Raw genomic sequence first — 22,627 nt, forward strand, 5'->3', positions numbered from 1 at the left:
CGCGCTCCATGGTGTACATTTTTAATTTCTAGGAATAAACTGTTGATTACCGAAAATTTTATTCTGTTTTCTATCAAGCGGGCCAATAATTTGATTCCTTCAATCATAAATCGAATTACTCCGACGCTCGATTTATATTGATTTATTAAAATTGTCATATCTAGATTGGTAGTATTGTTCAATTATATTTAAGATAATTGGATTAATACATATCTTTAATGCAGAATAATTATAATGAATTGAAGACGAGAAAATTTAATAAATAAGTTAATTGAAATGAGATTTTAAAGATAATTATTGAGAAAAATCAAAGGTAGTTTTCTAATTTTTAAATTAATTAAATTAAATAATTAATTCCAAAGTTCATTTAGAGTGTAGGTAAAATTTATTGATACAAAACTTAGTCTATATTTTTACAAAAAAAAATCTTTAGAGTTTACATTTTTTGGCGATACACAATTAGAGTAAACAATGTTTAATTTAATAGTAGACTTGGGCAAGTTGACCGTGGGAGTAGGTATAAGCTGGGGCAATATGGGCATATCTGTGGACGATGGGAGAAGAGTAAGAGACTACTGGAGCTGCAGGGTAGGTGTGGACGACTGGAGAGATGGTCTTGACCAACGACGAGTAGGGGTGGATGCTCGCAGCGGACGAGACGTAGACGGGGGCGGCGGCAGCGGCATAGGTCACAGCTGCTGGGGCTGAGGCGACTGTTTCGACGGTTTCCGAGCTAGCAGCTTGAGACTCTTCCTTGGCCTCTTTCACCTCCTTGACTTCGGTCTTGAGGACTTGAGGGGCAGCGACGAGGTAAGCCCCCTGGTGGACGACGGTGTTGACGACTGGGGCAGCTACGGCCACGGCGGCTTCTCTGCGGACGACGGCGTTGAATCCGTTGACGTCGTCGGCCGTGTAGTCGACGGTGCGTTTGGTGCCATCGGCGTCGATGAGGGAATAGCTGCCCTTGACTTTGTCGCCGTCACGAGTCTCTTCTTGGCTCTTGTGGTCGCCGCTCAGAGGGTCGGAGACTCCGTAGTTGAACGAGTATTGGGGATGATGGTCAAAGTCCTCCGGGGTGACGGTCGTGATTTCGACGTCGGCGGGTACTAGGCCGGCACTGGCGCAAGCCACGAGGGCAGCTACTACGAAAATCTGCAAGAAATGGAGAACATTTTAGAAAATGATAGACCTTTGAGTTTATCGTCTTTTGGCTCACCTTCATCGACATTTTGAGGAGGTAGTCTTTGGAATACGGTTGACCTGAGACTGATGCTCGACTAAAAATTGCCTGGCCTTTTTATACTCAATGAACTCTAGACTAAATTTCGCATAAGTCGAACAAACTACTATCGTAAATGATATACCTGCAAACCCCTTCTTTTTTTATGATCGTATTCAAAAATTAGCTGCCGATATCGCACAACTTTCAATATGTTCGTCGAAATTATAAATCAAAATTCGTAAGACAATAGCGATGTTTTAAATACTTCATAACAATTGCGTGATACTTGACCTTGCTATTGACACATCATAAGGATAGGTCCGTGGACCAACTGATCGATCGTATCACTCTTATGAGTTCAAGCACTTTTAAGCAGTATGTAAATTACGCGTATCCGTTTATATGACTGTTAAGAATTACTTCAAAGAAATGATATGATACAATGAGATTATGCTATGAGATTGTGCTATGACATTACACTAGTAAACAAGTCTATAAGCAGGAGGGGCATTGAGCGTGCATTTGCTGCAATATTTTTCGACTTAAACGTCGTAACCTACTCGACTATGCGAAATTTAGTCTAGAGTTCCTTGAGTATAAAAAGGCCAGGCAATTTTTAGTCGAGCATCAGTCTCAGGTTAACCGTATTCCAAAGACTACCTCCTCAAAATGTCGATGAAGGTGAGCGAAAAGACGATAAACTCAAAGGTTTATCAAGGATTTTCTAAAATTTTCTCCATTTCTTGCAGATTTTCGTAGTAGCTGCCCTCGTGGCTTGCGCCAGTGCCGGCCTAGTACCAGCCGACGTCGAAATCACGACCGTCACCCCGGAGGACTTTGACCATCATCCCCAATACTCGTTCAACTATGGAGTCTCGGACCCTCTGAGCGGCGACCACAAGAGCCAAGAAGAGACTCGTGACGGCGACAAGGTCAAGGGCAGCTATTCCCTCATCGACGCCGATGGCACCAAACGCACCGTCGACTACACGGCCGACGACGTCAACGGATTCAACGCCGTCGTCCGCAGAGAAGCCGCCGTGGCCGTAGCTGCCCCAGTCGTCAACACCGTCGTCCACCAGGGGGCTTACCTCGTGGCCGCCCCTCAAGTCCTCAAGACCGAAGTCAAGGAGGTGAAAGAGGCCAAGGAAGAGTCTGAAGGGTCGAGCTCGGAAACCGTCGAAACAGTCGCCTCAGCCCCAGCAGCTGTGACCTATGCCGCTGCCGCCGCCCCCGTCTACGTCTCGTCCGCTGCGAGCATCCACCCCTACTCGTCGTTGGTCAAGACCATCTCTCCAGTCGTCCACACCTACCCTGCAGCTCCAGTAGTCTCTTACTCGTCTCCCATCGTCCACAGATATGCCCATATCGCCCCAGCCTATACCTACTCCCACGGTCAACTCGCCCAAGTCTACTATTGAATTAAACATTGTTTACTCTAATTGTGTATCGCCAAAAAATGTAAACTCTAAAGATTTTTTTTTGTAAAAACGTAGACTAAGTTTTGTATCAATAAATTTTACCTATCAATTGTGACAGTAAATCTTGTTTTATTTAATTTGACAATCGATATGAGTATAATACAATGTTTGGCTTTTCATTTAATATATAATACTAAGTGGTAAATGTTAAATTAACTTTGGATGCGTGAATAAATTGCATAAAAATTCAATTTTCCCCATAAATATCGCTAATTTCTGTTCAAAGTAAAGTGAAAAGTCGACGATGTTTTAAAATGCTTCAGTTTGGTCGAGTCTGTCCCTTTTTCATAAATAGATTTTACAATTAAAAATTCGCTTATAACATTTAGCCATGCAGGAACAAATGAAATACCTGTAGAATAGTGCTTTTAATTTCCAAATATTCTGATTTTTTAAAATTGTTTTGTTTGAAGTAGAAAATTCTAATCACTACTTTTCATAACAATGCATTAACAGAAAAAGATTATTCATAATAAAAACTCAATATATTTTTCATTCAATATCTACTTTTATTATATTTTTTCATATCATTTACGGAAAATAATTACGACAGAATCTAATTCGACAAAGTTTCCGCATACATTAACAAATGAATTTCACTTTCATAGTAACTATTGGAATGTTCTCAAACAATAATCACATACTGTTAAATCAAACAATCGTTGTATATGGCAGCCCGAGCCCAGAAATCGGCGCGCTGTAGGCGATCGGTGACGTGTAAGTAGCTGTATACGCCGGATAGCTTAGCTCAACATTTGTAGTAGGTGCAACGATTCTTCGAACCTCAACTCGAGCTAAAGGTGTAGCAATGGCTCGAGCTGGTGCAGTGTTGATGAATGCTGTATTTCTAACAACAGCTTTCAACTGATTGGCTTCGGAAGTTTCATTGGGTTTTGTGTAGACGTATCCATTATTTTGAATCGGTTGGTTCTGCGGTTTGCTCGATCGAGTCTCGATAATCTCTACTTCCGAGTTGGGATTGTCAATTTCGACTTGAGGAGCCACTGTTTTTTCCGCTGATACGACGATTGGAGCAACAGCTGTGGCTGGTTCGCGACGGACGACCGCGTTGAACCCATTGGCAGGGTCAGCCGTGTAGTCAACGATACGTCTTGTGCCGTCGGGTTCAACGAGCGAGTAACTTCCTTGGACTACATCACCGTTGCGAGTCTCGTATTGGGCCTTAGAGTCGCCGGTGCTGCTGTCTTGAACGTCGTAGGCGTAACTGTACTGAGCAGGTGCATCTGGTTGTTCGAGTTTCACGGGTAGTCTCGCAACCCGAGATATCGTTGCTACTGGAACAGCCACTTCTGGCTGGCTTATCGTAGTAACTGGAACTATGGCTGCACGAGCTAAGGGCATCATCGCCAGTAGGATAGCAAAACACTAAACAAAAATTTAAACAATTTTAATGATGTAAAAAGTTATAATTTAATAACTATGATAAGTGATTTACCTTGTTAAGAGCCATTTTCGCTGAACGTTGATTAAAGCACAACTGATAATCCAGGGTGCATCGAGCACTTCTTTTATACTAATTCGATACGTGTTTCAATATAAATTGCCCATGCACTCCCACTTTTCAAGTTTATCATGCGTTTATGATTCTCTATCTTCGTAACTCAATATTTGGCAATAATGACCTTGTACAATTTAGTGTTGGTGCACATTTGAAAATTAAAAATTGCATGGTCAAATGTCCCTGGCACGAAACAAATGCGACGCGACTTGAAACTTGATAGAGTTTTGCATGCTTGAATGTCTTTTCAATATAATAATTTAATCAGTCTTGTTTCTCATGCTGATCGAGTTGGACGCATGTTTATTAATTTAAACGTGTAGTGATACACGTATTTTCACGTTTACGATAGATTCTACGATGGCTTAGTTCAACAAAATCATTCAAGTACACAACTTCATAGTTCATTGGTGACTATTATACAAAATGCATAATACAATTTGAATAGTGTTCTTTTTATTCAATAAAAATTATATGTTTCAGATACTTACAACATTAACATCAACTTTATTTGAAAATGAGAATTTTTTTATTTTTATAATTTACGGGCAATTTCACTCGCACTAATTTGACTTCTATTTGCTTCTTTTTTACATTGACGATATAGTTAATTTTAATAAATAATAGAATACTAAAGCGCTGCTACTGGTAGAGTTCCTATTTGTCTATCGATTTGGTCTAATATCTCGTCAAAGATATAAATTAATTTTGAGAACATTTTTAATATTTATTGCCATAAAATCAGCTAGTTAATATTTCGTTTGGTCATTGATTAAAATATTGATTTCAATCATTATCTAATAACCGAATGAAACAATTTACCAAACTCATGCTATACAGATCCACCCCGAAGAAAAATTGCTGTATCGAACTTTATTCTGCATGATTATTACGAAATTTTCAGATGGAATATCTTTTAATATAATTGAGAGAAATTCATATGGGATTTACATGGTTTACAATTATTTATGTTGCAAATAATAAGCAAAAGTTTGTTTGTTGTAGCAAAAATTTATTCAAGTAATATCAAGTTTTCATTTCTTTACAAGAAATATACATTATAAAAAGTAAATAATAAAAGCATCACATTTTTCATATAAAAAAATATTTAACATGTGGACTATTTATACAATACATAGCATAGTTAGGAAATGAGTAACTATCGTTGATGCACAAAGTGTCCAGGGGCAGTCTGATAAAACTGAGGATGATACCTAAAATGATGAGGAGGAGGTATGCCCACGGCAACAGCTGGCGCGGGTGGAAGTGGAGCTGGAGCTATGCCGATCGGAGCTGCGGGCACTGGTACCGGAGCGGCTACTACGGCAGGAACTGGTGCCGCTACGACGGCGGGCTCTCGATGAACGACGGCGTTGAATCCGTTGACCGGATCGGCCGTGTACTCGACGACGCGCCGAGTCCCGTCGGCTTCGATCAAGGAATAGCTGCCTTTCACTACGTCACCTTCTCGGGTCTCGTATTGATTTTTTGAATCGCCGGTAATGCTGTCTTGAACGTCATAGGCGTAGCTGTATTGAGGATGAGGATCATAATCTTCAAATCGCGTGACGACAGCCGGCACGGCTGCTGGGATTACATGGCCTTGGACTCCCACGATCCACGTCAAAGCCGCCAATTCCACAAACGTACACCACAACTAAAATTGTAAATTTTTAGGAAATTAATAACTGTTCAACGGTTTTAAAAACTATAATATTAATTAAAAATCAAATTAGTTGAACATTTTTTCAGGTGAAAAGATTTTATCACACAAAAAACTATTTTTGAAGAACAGCATTAAATTTGGCACAAAATATTAATTATGTTAAACACCATACTACAAACACTTGAACCATATCACAATTCATTGAAATTGAATTTAAAATATTAACACAAAGTCACTGATAAAAAAACGTTGATAACCTTGATAGCCATTTCTGAAGTAAATACTGTTATTGATTGATAAGCCAAAAACTATTTTGACAATCGGATGTCACCGGCGATGCAAGTACTGATGTCCGGACGGAAAAGTCTCGAGGTTTTTATAGTAAGAGCCGCTGGCACATCCCCGCATTGTTATACTTCTGGTGTCTTTCTACCTGTGATGCAGTACATACATATGGCCGTACGTGACTTCTTGTGCACCGGAGTACTATTTGTAACGGCAAAAGCTTTGCCGCTTTCCTTACTCTCTCTCTCTCTCTCTCTCTCTCTCTCTCTCTCTCTCTCTTTCTCCTTTCCTCTTAAAATTTTGCAATCAAAGTTAATCAGAGTCGGGACGACATTTTTTTCTCATGAACTGCGTATGAATTAAATTTTTCACGCCTATTTGATACTTTACATATCGTAAAAATCACAATTTTTTGAAAATTACATTCTTTGTAATAAGTAATAAATTTGAGAGTATTCGTGTAACACATAGTATGTCGCAACTGTTGCACAAACGCGTACGCACGCTGCAACTCTCGGACAGGAAAGGTTCATGAAAACAACATGGGGTGACGATTATGTATCGCGTACATCTACAAATGACTTGGAAAATAAATACACCTCTTCCTTATAGTCTATAAAATGGATTGAAGTTCATCGAGACCAGTATTTGTATGTTTAGAAAAATTATTATTAAGCGCTCAACCGATCCTAGCTTATTTTGAGGAAACTTTGGTCCGAAATTTTTTAGGAAATGCTTTCACAGTTTTATGATTGAATATAACATGTTTAAATAACAAAGCAATTAAGTGAAACGATTTTTCTATAAAATTATTCATAAGATTGGATGAAAAGAATGATATGAAAAAGTAGCATTCAATCTGCTTCAGATTTCAATTGTAAAGTGAGCGATGTTTTTTATTATTAATAATGTATTAACGAGCAACGCCCCACTATTTTGCATTCAAATCACTCCAGGCAATAATTACTTATCAAGCTCGTTTTAAAAAAATTCAATAATACAACTTTTATACATCGTACTTATTGATAATCAGCGTTTTACAGATAAAAGTAAAATATATTAATTCTCCCTATGATTTAAGTTGAACACAGCCAATGTTAATTAATTTTCAATAACTTTTCAGGGAAACACGTCATCCTATTGAATCCCACCAAAAATATCACTTGTAATGTTTCATAGGTGTGGAAAACACATACGTGCCGTGTTTGTACAAAGATGCCCGAACTTAATATGCACAAAAGCGAGCTGTTGCAGCACTTTCACGCTAGCCGTTGCAACGAGAATGAAAGTTACTTCTTATGCGACTCAAATCAAATGGGAAAAACGAATGTCTTACGACATAATACAATTATACGGATGATTTTACCGAATTAAATAATATTATTCTTTTAAAAGTGCAGTGATAACTTCGTTAATAATCTGAAGCATTATCAAGGGCCTTTGAAAAAATCATAACGGGTAAAGTGTTACTTTTTTTCAGCAAACTTGTTTTGATTAAAAAAAAAAAAAAAAAGAAATAATTGCTTGATGCAAAAGAGTCGAGCGCAACTTCTTTCAAGATTCATCTTAAGCAGTTCATCGGCCGCTTGGGTGCTATTGCGCAAGAAGTAAAACAAACTCGTCGGAAGATGGGCATTGACCTTGAAGAGCACACGAAGAATCAGGGTCTCGGTCGGTCTATATCTCATATCTTCTTTTTTTTTTGCTTATGGCCGAGATTGAACCGGTCATCAACCTGAGCTCTTCCTTGTGATTTTAATTCATTGAATAATATCGTTTGCATGTGACGTCAATCTTTTTTATGATACAAACACACGGTGAAAGTAAACTATGTAAGTTTTGATGAGTTACACATTTTTTTTCACTTCGTATTGACATGTTTAGATCAATCCAAAGATGAAACGACGGTGCGCATTTCAAATTAGTAAGCTAATTAACACGTAAAATCTTAATTCACGCGCAAAAAAATGTTGGTATATGATATGCTCAATCTTTCATTGACTGAGTTTTAAGCCGAAATCAATTTTATATTTTTTATGACGATTAAAAATCCATTGAATAGCCTTATCGTCAATTCGATTAAATTCCAGTCTGCGTTTAAATATTAAATAACAAATTGGAAAATTACATGTGAAAAATTTTCAACCAAAATAATAGCATCCAATTTGAAACAACAACGGCAGAAGTGTCAATCACCGTCATCTCAACTGTTTTTCGGAATTAGTAATGGAAATCTTGCGCAAAATTATTGCATCGCCGTTGTTTGCAAGATTACCCGATTTACACCGGCGTATATAACCCGTCAGTTTTCCAATGCGTCAACTGTCGTTGAGAAGCCCATAAATCTGAAAGGAGAATTCAATCGGCCACGGAGTTTTATCGCCGAAAGGTAAGAGATGAAAAGTGGTCATTCTATTAAGACAATAAAGATTGGTAGTGCACCGAAAGAAATTTGTTTACTGCAAAAACCTCACACGTTGAAAATTTATTATCCATCCAGTGCGTATGAATATTTTTAATGTATTTTTTTGATCATTTTTTATAAGAAAAAGACATTGCTTTTACCTCGAATGAAAACATCTATTGATTCTGTACTATTTACGAACTTTAATAATATTGCTCCTTATAAAAGGCTAAAAAGGCTAATTGGTTTTGAACAGCAAAGTTCATTTTTTGCAACACTAGACATCAATCAACGATATTTGAGCCAAGTAGTCATTTATTTAGAAAATGATGCTGTTTCTGTATAAAATAACTTTGTATTTCATACATGTATGCATTAACTTCTATTAACTAGCAATACGTGTATAAGGAAATAGTACTTTTTTGAAGACTGAATTTAATGGCCTAAAACTCAAAATATCATCGCTGCCACACTAGCTCTAGAAGTAATGATTGATTTTCTAAATTTTTATTTTTCCTTTATTATCGATATCAATTATTTATCGTTGGATAAACAGTAATTTGTGTATACTATTAGCGAAAATCCGAAGTATATCCAAGTCCAGAGTAAAAAAAACATCGAATCACGAAGTAAGCGAGTAATTTCACGGCAATCAGAAAGTCTTTTGATAAATGTGTGGGATTATTTTAAAATCTGGATCGCAGCTACATAACCATGGCTAACAAAGGTGCAGAGTCTCTCGTATAAATCAAGAAAAACGTCAATTTTCGTTTGACAAACGTACATTCGACAGGTTTATTGTTGGCCACTTAAAAGTGATCGCATTATTAGCCCTAGAGCAGTGGAGCAGCTATACGTACTTGCACACGAGAGTCGGCGTTCGCAAACAAGGAAGCTCTGTAGATCGGGAATATTATTATTGTTCATCACACCGATAGAAGCCCGAAGGGAGATTTCGTTGCCGTTTTGAAAAAAAAACTCGAAAATGATTCTCTGACAGTTTTGGGTGAAGGATCATGACGGTATACAATCTATTTTTAATCGCTGCTGCTACAGATTTTTCGCACAATCATGTAACAAGCTATTTCGCAGCGAAATCATCGGCTTACGTAATTTTGATATAGATCAAGCTCGTTTGGAAATCGCTTGAAAAACAAACTCATTGGGAGTTATCACAGCTAACTCGGGCCACCCAATTGTGCGCATTAAAATATTAATTATTAATCTTACATGGACACTCTCACGAAACGGCTCTTAAAATATGCCGTTGACTCGGTGAATCGAGATATAAATGCATGTGCACATTTTTCCATAAATAAAGGCGCTCATGGCGAGCAGATAATAGTGCACTACATACACACGCGGCGTATCCTTGGAAAATCAAAAGTGTATAATAAAATACATGGGCGAGTTCAATAAAAGTGTCTTTTTGAAAATCCACGCGTCCACGCAAAAGCTCATAAACCTATCAGCGAGCGAGAGATCTATGGCTGTCTTTATGGTATACATTACGTGACAGTAAAGCGCAACGATGGACCGCTCGCTGACTCCGTCCGGCCTGTATACGCGAGCGAGCGAGATAAAAATACGTCAATTCTCGGCGATTTTTTTGTCCCAATCGTCATTATTGAGCCATTCGAGGGATCTATATAGCGTGCGCTTATTGTAATTCGCGCTACATCTAGGCCAATCAGTTTTACTGATAATGAGTCTCTTAATAGCTTGCAACTATTAATAAAAGTGTGCGCGCGGGTAAAAAAAAGCCTCGTGCCACTTCATCGTCGTCGCACCGTCGGGTCTGAATTAATCGAAAAATTAAACGATCGAGACACTTTGACTGCAGTGTCTCGATGCGTGTCCCCCGTAGTCCGTGAAAGATGACTAACCCGAAGCGCGCGTAAGGATCTCACGATATAACCGACGTAAAGAGGCGGTGCTGTACGGTCGTGCTATACGAGTCGCTAACTACGCCAGGCCGCGACGATGACGAAACACGTTCGTTCAAATGCAGAAAGGATTACGCGCTCGCCTCCGATATCTCTAGCTGCGCCGCGCGTATAGCCAGGATAAAAATGTGCAACCGATCGCGGCTAGAGGGGCTCGCGATTCGAGCAAAGGACAAAGTGGGGTCCTCGACGCGCTTCGAGCCTTTGTACGTGATACGTGCTACCTGCGTACACTATGTATCTATGCTCTCCTCTAGTTATTTTCGCGCTAGGCTATATAAAAGCTGAGCTTTGCCGTTTGCTCCGAATTAGATCGCGATTCTGCTCGGTTGCAGTCAGCTGGTAGCACACATTTTCCACGGTTACAAGTGTTACGGGGCCAACCTGCTAGCTATAACTGAGAAATATGGCAATTTTGGTATAAAAATTTATTCATCTAGTTTTTTATTCAATTTTGGGTGTTTAAAAATATTCGTTCTGAATTTGTGAGACACTTTGAATTCTTGTTTTGAATAATTTTACGAACAAAATATAAATTAAAGAAATTGAAACACATATGTTAGAAATTCATTCAAATATTTTTTTAAAAAGTCACACGACAGTTATATCCTTTTTAAGTACTTAAAACGAATAGAAAAGAAAATGTGCTCTGCTAAAAATCTAAAAGATTTTATTTTCATTGACAGCAAAATTTCGTCCTTTTCGCGGCCCTCGTGGCAACGAGTCGTTGCTTGGTGATTAAGCCAGAAGCTGCAGTGCCCGTAGCCGCTGTGACTCCTCTGCCACCACTAGTTCCGTTGGCTGCGACTCATCCCCTGTATTACGGACACCATCCCGCGGGGGTGGCACCAGTGGCCCCGGCCATCGTCAAGACCATCCACGCCGATCCGCGTGACAATCCCCATCCTCAGTACAGCTACGTCTACGACATCGCCGACCCAGTGACCGGTGACGTCAAGAGCCAGCAGGAGAGTCGCGACGGCGACGTAGTTCGCGGTAGTTACAGCTTCATCGAGTCCGACGGCAGCAGACGCATCGTCGACTACACGGCCGACGACATCAACGGCTTCAACGCCGTCGTCAGGAGGGAGCCTGGAGTAGCGCCGCCGACGGGACCCGTTGGACCGTCAGCTTCAGCTCATGTGCACCAGCAAAGCTACAACAATCCGCTCATCCACCAACACGCCTTGGCACCGCTTCCTCCGCTCTCTCACAATCATCTCAATGTAGCTCCTGTTATAGGTAATGTACAATACGACATATTCATTTTCGTATGAATCTCAATTCCTTGAATTTAAATGTACATGTTGTATCGGTTAAGTATATAAATTATAAAAGGATATTTCATCCACGTGCGTAATTAGCGTACTAACAGTTTATTTAATTGTGCAACACATACACGTGCTTTAGTAAAAATTAAATTTATCTTGTATGGAAATATATATTACTTGACTTAGCATACTTTGAGGGATTACGTTAATTGCATCAAATAATCACTGTATTAGTATTATGAAAGTTTATTGAAATTTTGTTCAAGGTGACAATTATCCCTCATAACTTTTGCACTTCCTTCTTAAAAATTAATACGATTTGATAGCTCAAAGTTTTTTTTTTTTTGCAAGACAGGCTTTAATTTTTCATAACTTTTTAATTTTTCAACGAAAATCAATCATTCTTTAATAGTCTATTACTCTTCGTTATGAACCCCTGACAATGAATTTATTAACATTATCTGATAGTAAGTGCGCATAATTCAACGATATTAATGCCCAGCTTTATCTATTCGATCAAAAATTATACCCTCCACATGTTTATGTATGTACAGCTTAAATATTCTACACGTGAGCTTCGTTCTTTGTCCTTCGCTCGTTTTGACATAAAAATTTTACTAACTACTTTAATTATTTATTTTGAAGGATTAAATTTATCAATCTTCAAATTTTTGTGTTGAATTTAATAAAATTTTAAAATTAAACTACCGATAAATTTGATAAAACATTTTCGTAGTTTACAAGTGCAAATAGTATTCTACATTATTTTTATCGCAGGACCATCAAATGCTTACTTAGCTTTACAACGTCAGCACGCCGCAGCTGCTGGTTTGGGTCTTAGCCATGTTCACAATTCACTGGTCAACCCAGTGTATCAACAATATATACCTGCTCATCATTATCAGCCACATTTACCCATTGGTCGTATCGGATATGCTCTGAATAATGTGCCTTTTGGCTATGCTCATCAGCATTAAAATTTTTATTTTCATTTTAGCTCGATACTGTTTTAGAGAGAAAAACAAATTAAGAATACAAAATGATATATTCCGTCGAAAAAATCATCTAATTTACCTAATAATTAATCACCGAAAGATACCAGCCTTAGATTATCCTGGTTAAATTTATAATTAATATAGAACACCTTATTTAATTAAAGGCAACGTCTAAGTACGATAAATAAAAAATAGACAAAATTTGCTCTAACGAGAACATTGAAAAGAGAGTATAATAAATAATGTATACTTTTAACTTATGTCCTATTCGCTAATTAGTTGAATGAAGTAATCAAGTGTGCTTTATTAAGACAATAAATTGAGACTATGCTTGATATCTGTATACAAATATGATTGATTGAAACTTGTTATAAAAAATATAATTATACATATCTATCTATACGAATCTGTTATATGTATGTATTAACTTTAAGTTTATGTAACCATGAATGTGAATAATAAATACATGAAAAATTATTATAACCCAATTTTATTCGATTTTACCAGAAATACTCTAATTTTATCAAAATGTTTGAAAAGAATACAATTTTTGCAGTCATCTCTCACAGTAACAGTTTTAATTTACTCACTGTTTTTCCTTCAAATAAATTGTTTTTCAAGTTTATTAATAAAAATGTTGAACGATTAATATTTGTTTACGATTGTTTAAAAAGTTTAAAACAATTTAGTTTAAAAAGGAAAACAACATGAAAATATAATGGTTAGTGGGATTTTGAGATATATATTCGACTATTATTACAGCTTACGCGTTTAAGATATAATAATAAAACCCCCATCTGTCAGTTTCCTTATATATTTTCTTGCGCAAAAAAAATAAACTGTGATCGAATTGACTTTTTTCTCATCTACTGCATATACGTGAAGGTCATCTAGCAAAAATAAAAGACTCATTGTTGTGAAAGGCAGACACATACATTCGAATTTCTCCAAGACCTTCGCCAACTTCAGGATATATTACGTGACTGCAAGCACTTGATTTGCTTTTATTGCCCGATGGTCAATTTTTGAATAACAATTTAAAAAAATAAATTTTAAGAATAATTTTAGTGAATTTTATATGAATTAGAACAGATACTTATAATAAAAAGTTTGATGATCTGCGTTAAAATAACATTTAGTTTAAAATTTGAGGTACAATATTTTAGTGAGATAAGTAAATGCATCATTCCTCTTTGTAGAGATTATTTTTAGGGTGTTGTGTAGTGAAATTGACTATTCGTTATTTATGATATGCAATGCAATTTTATTTTTCAATACAATTTTAATACATTTAACTAGTATGAGAGAAAACAAATTTTCCCAATATTTCCATATCTTTCGTACGATTATTGGCAACCTTGATGCAAGGTAAAATAATAATTATGGAAAGTAAAGCTATAATATTTCATGACATTGACTCGTTTGCCAAAGATACTTTTTATACGTTGTGCGTGAATAATCTGAAAGTTATTACAATTAGTGGTAGTATTTGAGAGGTGAGGCGGCATAAGTGTTGTAGATTGGGACATTTTGGGCTACATAAGTCAAAGGTTGAGCAGCGTAGGTATTGTACACAGCTGGAGCAGAGTAAGACGTGACCGGAGCGGCGGCAGCTCGGTAAGCATAAGCTGGTGCTGCAGCGTAGGTAGCTGCTGGGGCGACAGCGGCGACGGTTTTGACAACTGGGGCAGCGACAGCGAGGGGCTCCTTGCGGACGACGGCGTTGAATCCGTTGACGTCGTCGGCCGTGTAGTCGACGATGCGTTTGGTGCCATCGGCGTCGATGAGGGAATAGCTGCCGGTGACCTTATCGCCGTCGCGGGTCTCGTGCTGGCTCTTGTGGTCGCCGCTCAAAGAATCGGAAACTCCATAATTGAACGAGTATTGGGGGTGATGGTCGTAATCTTCAACGGTTTGGGTGACTACGGTCCTTGCCACTGGTACCACGGGCACAAAGCCGGCACTGGCGTAGGCCACGAAGGAAGCGAAAAGGATGAACTAAAATAATAAAAATAATAAAAAATTAGTAAATTATGTAAAATATAAAAATTGACAATCAAACAAAAATATAATTTACTTTAAAAGCCATTTTTGAAAATGTTCTTGTAGTCACTGATCGACTTGAACTGATGCAGAATCCTAGAGCAGTCGAGTTTATATACGAAAATTGATCCTATTCAGCTACACCTGGGCTCGCACCTCCCTCCTCTGAGCAAGGTAATAAATTTGGAAATCAAACATTTACGAATCGATTAGTGGTGTAAAGTGACTGGCTATTCTTTTCAGAGATTTCGGGCTGCTAAATTCCTCATATCATACACAACATATGTCGTACGCCACTTGACCCCCAAACTAGATCCTGTCTCTTTCCTGTTCGAATAAGCCGATTGAATGAAATACTTCTAGTTCAGGGTTTCGGCGCAAGAACGGATCTCGACCTTCTTGACAGATTCGTTGCAACATTATTTGTAGAAATGGTATTTTATATTTGAGGAGTGAACTTTTAAAAACAATCAACTTGATAATTGCGTTACCAGGTTTGACTTTTTTGTGATATAATTGAAATTTTTTTCGTGTAATATTTTTTTAAATTTATGAAAATAATTTTATTTATAATAGTTGCATTAACTAAGGGCATGATATTTGTCTATGTTTAATATTCACCAAAATTTGATTAAAATCAATTAGTAAATCAAAATATCACATTACCGATTTATAGTGATATTTAATATCATTTTTACTCTCTACTCTTTGTAAAATTTCAACATTTAAACTCATTCTCAAGATATAACTTACTTGGTAACAGAACTTTTATTGTTATTCAGCACAAAATTGGCTCTCGGCTGTTATTCTAAACTTTTTAATAATAATCACTTAATTTTTAAACGAAAACTATTGAAAGTTATTTATATCACTATCAAACTCAATGTGAAATTTCAATGATATATTTACACTTTTCTTTTTTTTTATTTTTTGCTTAAAAAATGAAATATACATCTTCGACAGTAATACAGAAGCAACCTATTGTTACGCAACTGTCAAAAAAAGAAAATAGTTCGATAACCACTCATGTTACACAGTACACACAATACTCTGTCAAAAACTTGCTACCTGTGCACAAACTAAACTTATAAATTTTATATTTATTTTCATTAAATATTTTATTTTTTTAATTTAAAAGTACTTTTGCACTTCTACAAAGACTGATATACACAACAGCTTCAATATAATTTGAGGGAAAATTGGAAGTGTAAATTAGAAAAGATCACCTCATTATTTTATTTACAAATTTTATTATACATTTTTTATCATGTACCAGTACAGTTAACGTTTTTATTTTGGATGATGATTACATTGTTCGGAACAAATACATTTAAGTATTCATTCAATGAGAATTAAGTGTTACATGAATTAAATCTTATTAAAAACCAAAATTAAAGATTATTTACAGTTTTAATGAAATATAAATAATTATCACATTAATATTTGAAATACATAGTTATTTTATGCAAAAAGTGTTTGTTGAGTATCAAGTAATAATAATATAAAAATAAGATTATAAAGAATAGTCGGACGAGCTTATTGTTTCTAATATTTGACGTAAAGATTAAATTACAGAAATTCAGTTATCTATAACCAAAGGACTATTTCCAAAAGTTTGTACAGGCGTAAAACGATGTTTATTGCTAATATGATTCGCAGATTTTTTTAAAAAAGATCCAAATTTAACAAAAGGATTTTTAAGAAAATCAATTACTGGTCTGCCAGAGATCGAAGTGTTATAACGATACACAGTTTTTTGAGGCCAGGGGAAAGTATTTCGATTAAAAGTTGGTACAGATGCAACCAAATTAACATTGTAAGTTGGGGGTTTTTGAACTGGATAAGATTCATATGAGACGGATTTTGGATAAACTGGTAAGCTGTAGGTTCTATGAATAGGCGGAGTTATAGCGGGGCGAACGATTACACCTAATGGAACGGATGTTCTGAAAGGAACTTCGCGAGATGGAACAGGAGCTTGATAAAAGATTTGACTGTTTTTTACCGGTGCTTCATAAGTAGCATGATCAGCTAAACCTGCTTCATTGTAGACACCTTGATTTGTTGCGATCAGTTGCTCAAAAGACACTTCACGAGATGGCACAGGGGCTTCATAAAAGATTTCACTGTTTTTTACCGGTGCTTTATAACTATTATCGACCAAAACTGCTTCACTGTAGGCAACTTGATTAGATGCAATCGGTTTTTCACAAGGCACTACGCGAGATGGAACAGCGGCTTCTATCTTACTAACTGCATTTGAATAAACATGTGCAGGCGGTGTAACGGGGATTTGAAGTGGTTCTTGATCATTGAGCGAGTCTTCTTCCAACGATTCGTTGCAGTCACATTCTGCGTCGCCTTCCAAATGGATTTCAGGAGGATGGAGTGGATTCGACTGTTTTTCAATGGTCTGAGGTGCTGTTTCCAATGGTTGAGCAATAGATAAAGCTACTAAAGCAGCAAAAGTGAGAAGCTAAACAATAAACATATTGGAAATGAAAAAATAAATATTAATTCTATAAAAAATTACACGGCTAACAATGTTTGCTTACTGTGAGCTTCATGTTTTCTAGACACGGTTACTTGACTGATGCTTAAACGAGACTAATCATTCTAAGATGGCCTAAGCTGAATTTATACAAATTCGAGAAAGAGCAAATTCGGTAATATAGTCTCATCTCCCTCTTAACCGTCTTCTTACAAACTATTTCAAAGTAAAGTTTTGCTCGCAACATTCAAGCAGGTTTTTAAATCAATTCAAGAGAAGGTATGCGTGCCGGCGAGTTAATAGGCAAATTTGAATTAATATACACTGTAATACTTTTGAATATAAGGTGCGTAATTTAATTTTTTCCGAGTACTTATAGCATTCTATTGATGAGCTTAGAATAGTTCATTTCGCGAATGACGAATCATAAAAAGTTTTGAACGGAAAAAGTGGTTCGGTTTTAAAAATTTATCTTATTTGCACAATTTATTATAATTTATAATTACAATTTTAATAATAATTTAATAATAAAATTATGAAATATTCTATTAACAATTAATATTTAATCCTTAGTGGACATTATAATTACAGAAATATAAATAAACTTTGTTTATTGTAAAATCCATTTTGAAAAATAGTTATATAACTTCATTTTTATGAAACACGAACTGAGTATATTAGATAAATTAAAGTGTAAACAATTAATTTATTGATATGAATTATTTTCATAAATTTGCATTATAATTTACTCGATTATATTCAAACATTTTCGATTTTCATGCTAAAGAATGAAATTGAAGTTAAGGCAAGTTATGAAAAAAAATTATTTTTAAAATTTCCAACGCTTATTTTAATAAAATCGTTCTCACAATTCATTATTAACCGATGAAAAAATGTATATTCTAGTCATAGAAGTTTGATGATTGCGGTTAATCCCATGTGAAATTCTTACAGTATGAACTTTGATACAAGTACTGTATGTACGGTTTAACTAAATGTAAAAGTACTGAAAATTTCTCTTGGCTACATGATTCATTCAGCAAATAAAAATTGGTTGCGTAAGAAGATGATGTATCTTTTAAAGCTTCCGAACATCAAATGTGGAAGCATTAACCCGTAGTATTTCTTAAAGTCAATAAAAACAATGCTGATTATACCGGTACTGAATACTTTAACAAGAACTGAAGCTAAAAAATATTAGAATATTATTTGCAATAAAAATTGTTATAATTTTTTTAGTTTTATTTTGATCTTTAATTTTTTATAAAATTAAAATTAATATTTATTTTACAATGAAATAATATAATGTATAACATTTGAAAAATCAAAAATTCCGATTCAATCTATGACAAGTAGTTTACGCAATACCTTCAACATGCTTTTAAATTCTAAAAAATACAAAAAAATCAAATAAAAATATTGATTTTGTGTTGCGAATTAAATGTTGACAAATTCACTCGACTAATTTGCTTTTTTTTTAATTTAAAACAATAAGCTTCTTTCAAATATTCGAATAATGATATGAACTTTGCTTAATTTAGGAGTTGTAATTATTTCATAAAGCTTTTCAAGGTATAGAGCAAGAATGACAACATTTTAATTTAGTATATAATAGTAAAAAATTATTTATTTAAAAAAAGTTTATATACAGTAATTCAACTAATGTAAAATGTAGTAACAATCAGTGTAAAAGTTTCATGTTACTATAATACTTTTTATAAAACGTATAAAAGTTATCATTTGCTATCGAGCACATATTCAATTTTGCTAATGATTAAACAATCAAAGTTTAAACATAAATTTGGGAGTAGTGAGGTTGAGCAAAGTAAGTAGCATGAGCTACAGGAGCAGCTTGGTATGCGTAAGCTGGTGCAGCACCATAGGTAGCAGCGGGGACGGCGGCGGTAGCGACGGTCTTGACAACTGGGGTAGCTACGGCGACAGCTGGTTCTCTGCGGACGACGGCGTTGAATCCGTTGACATCATCGGCTACATAGTCGACGGTACGTTTGGTGCCATCGGCATCGATGAGGGAATAGCTGCCGGTGACCTTATCGCCGTCGCGGGTCTCGTGCTGGCTCTTGTGGTCGCCGCTCAAAGAATCGGAAACTCCATAATTGAACGAGTATTGGGGGTGATGGTCGTAATCTTCGACAGTTTTAGAGACGACTGCACTTGCCAAAGGGGCGGCGTAGGCAACCGGTGCAGTTTGATAGCTCACGTGTGTCAAAGGTACAAGACCGGCATTGGCGACAGCCACAAAGGCAGCAAGAGCAATGAGCTGAAAATTATTAATAATTATTAATTTAAAAATTTATTATTTATAATTAATTAAAAAGTATCGAATGTGATCGGCTTACTTTGAATGCCATTTTTTATTCGAAGTTATTGTTAACTGTAGAACTAGTCGACTGAGACTGATACTGAAACAGAATCCTGTGGGGTCTTTTATACTTGGTCAAAAAATCATATATGTTTAAATAGTTAGTCCACCACTACGAGATATATAATATCCAAGGCAAGTAAATGTAATTATTGTCTTGCGTGAAAGACCTCCTACCAACTAAAAAGCAGCGAAAAAAGCTGACAACGCTGTACGACTACACGAGCCGATTAGTTCCTCAAGGCACTTGAGATATTCCTGCGTAACGCATGACGAAGTATTTCACTCTTTTTTCTTCTCTCTCTCACTATGTTACGTTTCCTCGGAAGATCAACAAGATATCTCCCACAGGATCCACGCGCGAATATTATGCTTTTCTATAAACACAATAAAGTAAAGATTACGCAATCTTACTTAGCTCCTCATGTATTTCTACTCTTAAAAATTTTGCACGGAACTATATCGATCAGGATTACTCAACTCTTATAATGTTAATCGCTCTCCAGCTACAGCCAATAAAAATCTTGTATAGGTGTGTATAGATCAAAGAGTTCGACCTCCCATGGTCCTAGTGACCTTGATACTAGAGTCGTAATATTTTTGGTCTTACGATTCATGATTGATTCTTATTTGCATTACATGACGTGCAGGCTAATTATATATACAACCAATTACTAATAATAGACTAGCTCGTGAACTTGACATTCGATTTCGATCATATTATCTAAGATGTTATACAGATAGTATTAAAGAGGAATAATTTTAATAATTTTACACTGCAGTAAAGAAAAGTAAGAAAAAAAGTAAATTTTAATCTCTTTGATAATGCATGGAACTTTCGTACACCTTTAACATTTTATTAATTTTCCGATTATTTTTTCACGGTTGTTCATCCCTTGAAATCGGTGAATTTTATTTAAAAAGTTATCTACTCTGCAATCAAAAAGTTTGATGCATCATTACATTATATGATTCAAATAAAATTAGAAAAAAACTCAATATTTGCTCTACATCAGAACACGTATTTATTCCAGCATCTGAAAAGTAAGAAGCATGATGTTTGTTATTTTTATAATATTTGCAAATGAATTTCGTCACTCAGGCCATCATCATCAAGACAGTAATCGGCATGAAAGTATACATTTATTCAGACTCCAACTAATTATATGACATGTGGTATTATGCGTCGTGGAAGAGAAAAAGTCAAAACGCACACGCACGAGGGAATGACCCATCGTATAAAGTCAATTACCGATTTCCGTGTCACACGAAGGCAAGTGGAAAAGGCGAAAAAAAGAAATACGAGCACAATTTCGGCTGCTGCTGCTGCTGCTGTCCAGCTGCATGTGTGTGTGTGTGTGTGTAAGTGTAAGTGTCAGTACGGTTCTTTTGCAAAAAAAATATATTACATAATTCGATTCACTCGGCCATTATTATTGTGCGCGAGAAGGTAAAAGTGAGCCAGCAAAAACAGCGAGACGCGTTGATGCCGGTGCACGTGAATTTTCAAGATTATGTAGGGCGCGTATTTTGGGCATTATTACGACACAGTAGCAGCTTATAATACAGGTGTATATGTTTTCAAGGGGGATGATTGGCTGGTCTGAATCGCCAGAAGAGAGGGGCTTTCTCTCTCTCTCTGTCTCGCTTTATAAAGTGCATTGCAAATACGTGTGCGTGCATGTCATTTGACAGAGGCGAACGGCGGCCCTGGGCGCAACGAATGCAACCGCGAATGCAACGATTTTTGGGTATATAAGACTGCTTTACTTGCTATTTTGGCATTCACTTTCATTGCGGCCTTCGCTAAACTTGAAAGGCTCACCTTAAGAGTATAAACCTACATAACTCCGAGAACACAATGGTTTACAAGGTATGTTTCGCCGAGATCAATATCTTCCGGGGCATAAAAATTCTTATCTATTTTGACCATACATGATTTTGATTTGGGACGATTGCGCGATTTTTACTGCGCAAGACATCCCGGCTGACTCATACATCGATCGATCTACACATTCATCACGTTGACGCGAAATGTAGCGACGATTTCACATTAACAATTTGTACTTGGTTTTCAGCTCGTTCTTGTGGCGGCTCTCGTGGCTTGTGCAAGTGCAGGAATAGTGCCGGCCAGCTACGCCGAAGAACAACCGATCGCTCACGCCGCGCCCCTGGCCTACGCAGCTGCGCCCGTCGCCTACACCAGACAGGTGGAGGCCGAGCCCTACGACCCGAACCCGCAGTACAACTACGGCTACGACGTGCAGGACCCCAACACCGGCGACTACAAGAGCCAACAGGAGAGCCGCAGCGGCGATCAGGTCCGCGGCAGCTACTCCCTCCTCGAGGCCGACGGCACCAGACGCATCGTCGAGTACACCGCCGACGACCACAACGGATTCAACGCCGTCGTCCGCAAGGAGGGCACACCCCACATCGCCCACGCCGCGCCGATCGCCACCCACACCAGCTACGAAGCCGCCATCCCAGCCGCCCACGCCGTCTCTTACGAAAGCCAAGAGCAGCACGCCATTGCTTACCAGCAACAATCTCACGGCTACGAAGCTCAAGTTCACGCGTCGCACGAGTACCAGCACTAAGTCAATGCTAATGCATACCGTATGCGTTTTCGTCGTATATACCTATGCATTAGGCGAAGTGAGACTTTTTTGTCGGAGATGTGACAGATCATTTGGAAAAGTGTTTGTTTGAAAACTTGTTTGAATCTTTTGCCTTTTTGGACCTAATTTTTCATCGCTGCACTGCTTAATATGCGTACCTGCACAGTTGTTTTTGCTATCTTTGTACATTAAGTTAGATCTGAATAAGCTTGTAAATAATTTCAATAAAATTATCATTCTATTTTTGCGAAATACCATTTATTTTTCAATTAATTTTTCCTTTCTTAACAAGAAAAACGA

The 22,627-nt window shown here is 36.9% G+C and overlaps 8 protein-coding genes across 8 annotated transcripts; 3 read left to right on the forward strand and 5 right to left on the reverse strand.

Annotated features, from left to right (window-relative positions):
- Window positions 1–480: 480 nt before the first annotated feature.
- Window positions 481–1,228, reverse strand: LOC111693423 (larval cuticle protein A2B-like). Its single transcript, XM_023457996.1, has 3 exons — window positions 1,217–1,228; window positions 825–1,152; window positions 481–629 (listed from the first exon to the last, which is right to left on the reverse strand). The coding sequence occupies exons 1-3, from the start codon at window positions 1,226–1,228 to the stop codon at window positions 481–483; spliced, it is 489 nt and encodes a 162-aa protein (XP_023313764.1).
- Window positions 1,229–1,891: 663 nt separating this feature from the next.
- On the forward strand, window positions 1,892–2,643 carry LOC106653294 (larval cuticle protein A2B-like). Its single transcript, XM_023458004.1, has 3 exons — window positions 1,892–1,903; window positions 1,972–2,299; window positions 2,495–2,643. The coding sequence occupies exons 1-3, from the start codon at window positions 1,892–1,894 to the stop codon at window positions 2,641–2,643; spliced, it is 489 nt and encodes a 162-aa protein (XP_023313772.1).
- A 711-nt stretch (window positions 2,644–3,354) lies between these two features.
- On the reverse strand, window positions 3,355–6,157 carry LOC106653295 (cuticle protein-like). The gene is made up of 3 exons (XM_014372695.1): window positions 6,146–6,157; window positions 5,477–5,879; window positions 3,355–3,704 (listed from the first exon to the last, which is right to left on the reverse strand). The coding sequence occupies exons 1-3, from the start codon at window positions 6,155–6,157 to the stop codon at window positions 3,355–3,357; spliced, it is 765 nt and encodes a 254-aa protein (XP_014228181.1).
- LOC106653274 (larval cuticle protein A2B-like) lies at window positions 3,727–4,174 on the reverse strand (the record flags this gene model as incomplete). The annotated part of the gene is made up of 2 exons (XM_014372674.1): window positions 4,160–4,174; window positions 3,727–4,089 (listed from the first exon to the last, which is right to left on the reverse strand). Coding segments are annotated over exons 1-2 (378 nt in total), but the record flags the coding sequence as incomplete, so codon positions are not given.
- A 4,743-nt stretch (window positions 6,158–10,900) lies between the features above and the next one.
- Window positions 10,901–12,952, forward strand: LOC106653296 (larval cuticle protein A1A-like). The gene is made up of 3 exons (XM_014372697.2): window positions 10,901–10,941; window positions 11,210–11,765; window positions 12,572–12,952. Exons 1-3 carry the CDS (start codon window positions 10,930–10,932, stop codon window positions 12,769–12,771), a joined length of 768 nt encoding a protein of 255 aa, XP_014228183.2. The 5' UTR covers window positions 10,901–10,929; the 3' UTR covers window positions 12,772–12,952.
- Window positions 12,953–14,265: 1,313 nt separating this feature from the next.
- On the reverse strand, window positions 14,266–14,878 carry LOC111693438 (cuticle protein-like). The gene is made up of 2 exons (XM_023458016.1): window positions 14,867–14,878; window positions 14,266–14,787 (listed from the first exon to the last, which is right to left on the reverse strand). Exons 1-2 carry the CDS (start codon window positions 14,876–14,878, stop codon window positions 14,266–14,268), a joined length of 534 nt encoding a protein of 177 aa, XP_023313784.1.
- Window positions 14,879–19,112: 4,234 nt separating this feature from the next.
- LOC106653297 (larval cuticle protein A2B-like) lies at window positions 19,113–19,695 on the reverse strand. The gene is made up of 2 exons (XM_023458019.1): window positions 19,684–19,695; window positions 19,113–19,604 (listed from the first exon to the last, which is right to left on the reverse strand). The coding sequence occupies exons 1-2, from the start codon at window positions 19,693–19,695 to the stop codon at window positions 19,113–19,115; spliced, it is 504 nt and encodes a 167-aa protein (XP_023313787.1).
- Window positions 19,696–21,766: 2,071 nt separating this feature from the next.
- On the forward strand, window positions 21,767–22,306 carry LOC106653298 (larval cuticle protein A2B-like; the record flags this gene model as incomplete). The annotated part of the gene is made up of 1 exon (XM_023458021.1): window positions 21,767–22,306. A coding segment is annotated over one exon (540 nt), but the record flags the coding sequence as incomplete, so codon positions are not given.
- Window positions 22,307–22,627: the final 321 nt, after the last annotated feature.

Source organism: Trichogramma pretiosum, unplaced genomic scaffold (genome assembly GCF_000599845.2).
Source record: "Trichogramma pretiosum strain Unisexual culture from Peru unplaced genomic scaffold, Tpre_2.0 scaffold93, whole genome shotgun sequence".
Lineage (NCBI taxonomy): Eukaryota > Metazoa > Arthropoda > Insecta > Hymenoptera > Trichogrammatidae > Trichogramma > Trichogramma pretiosum.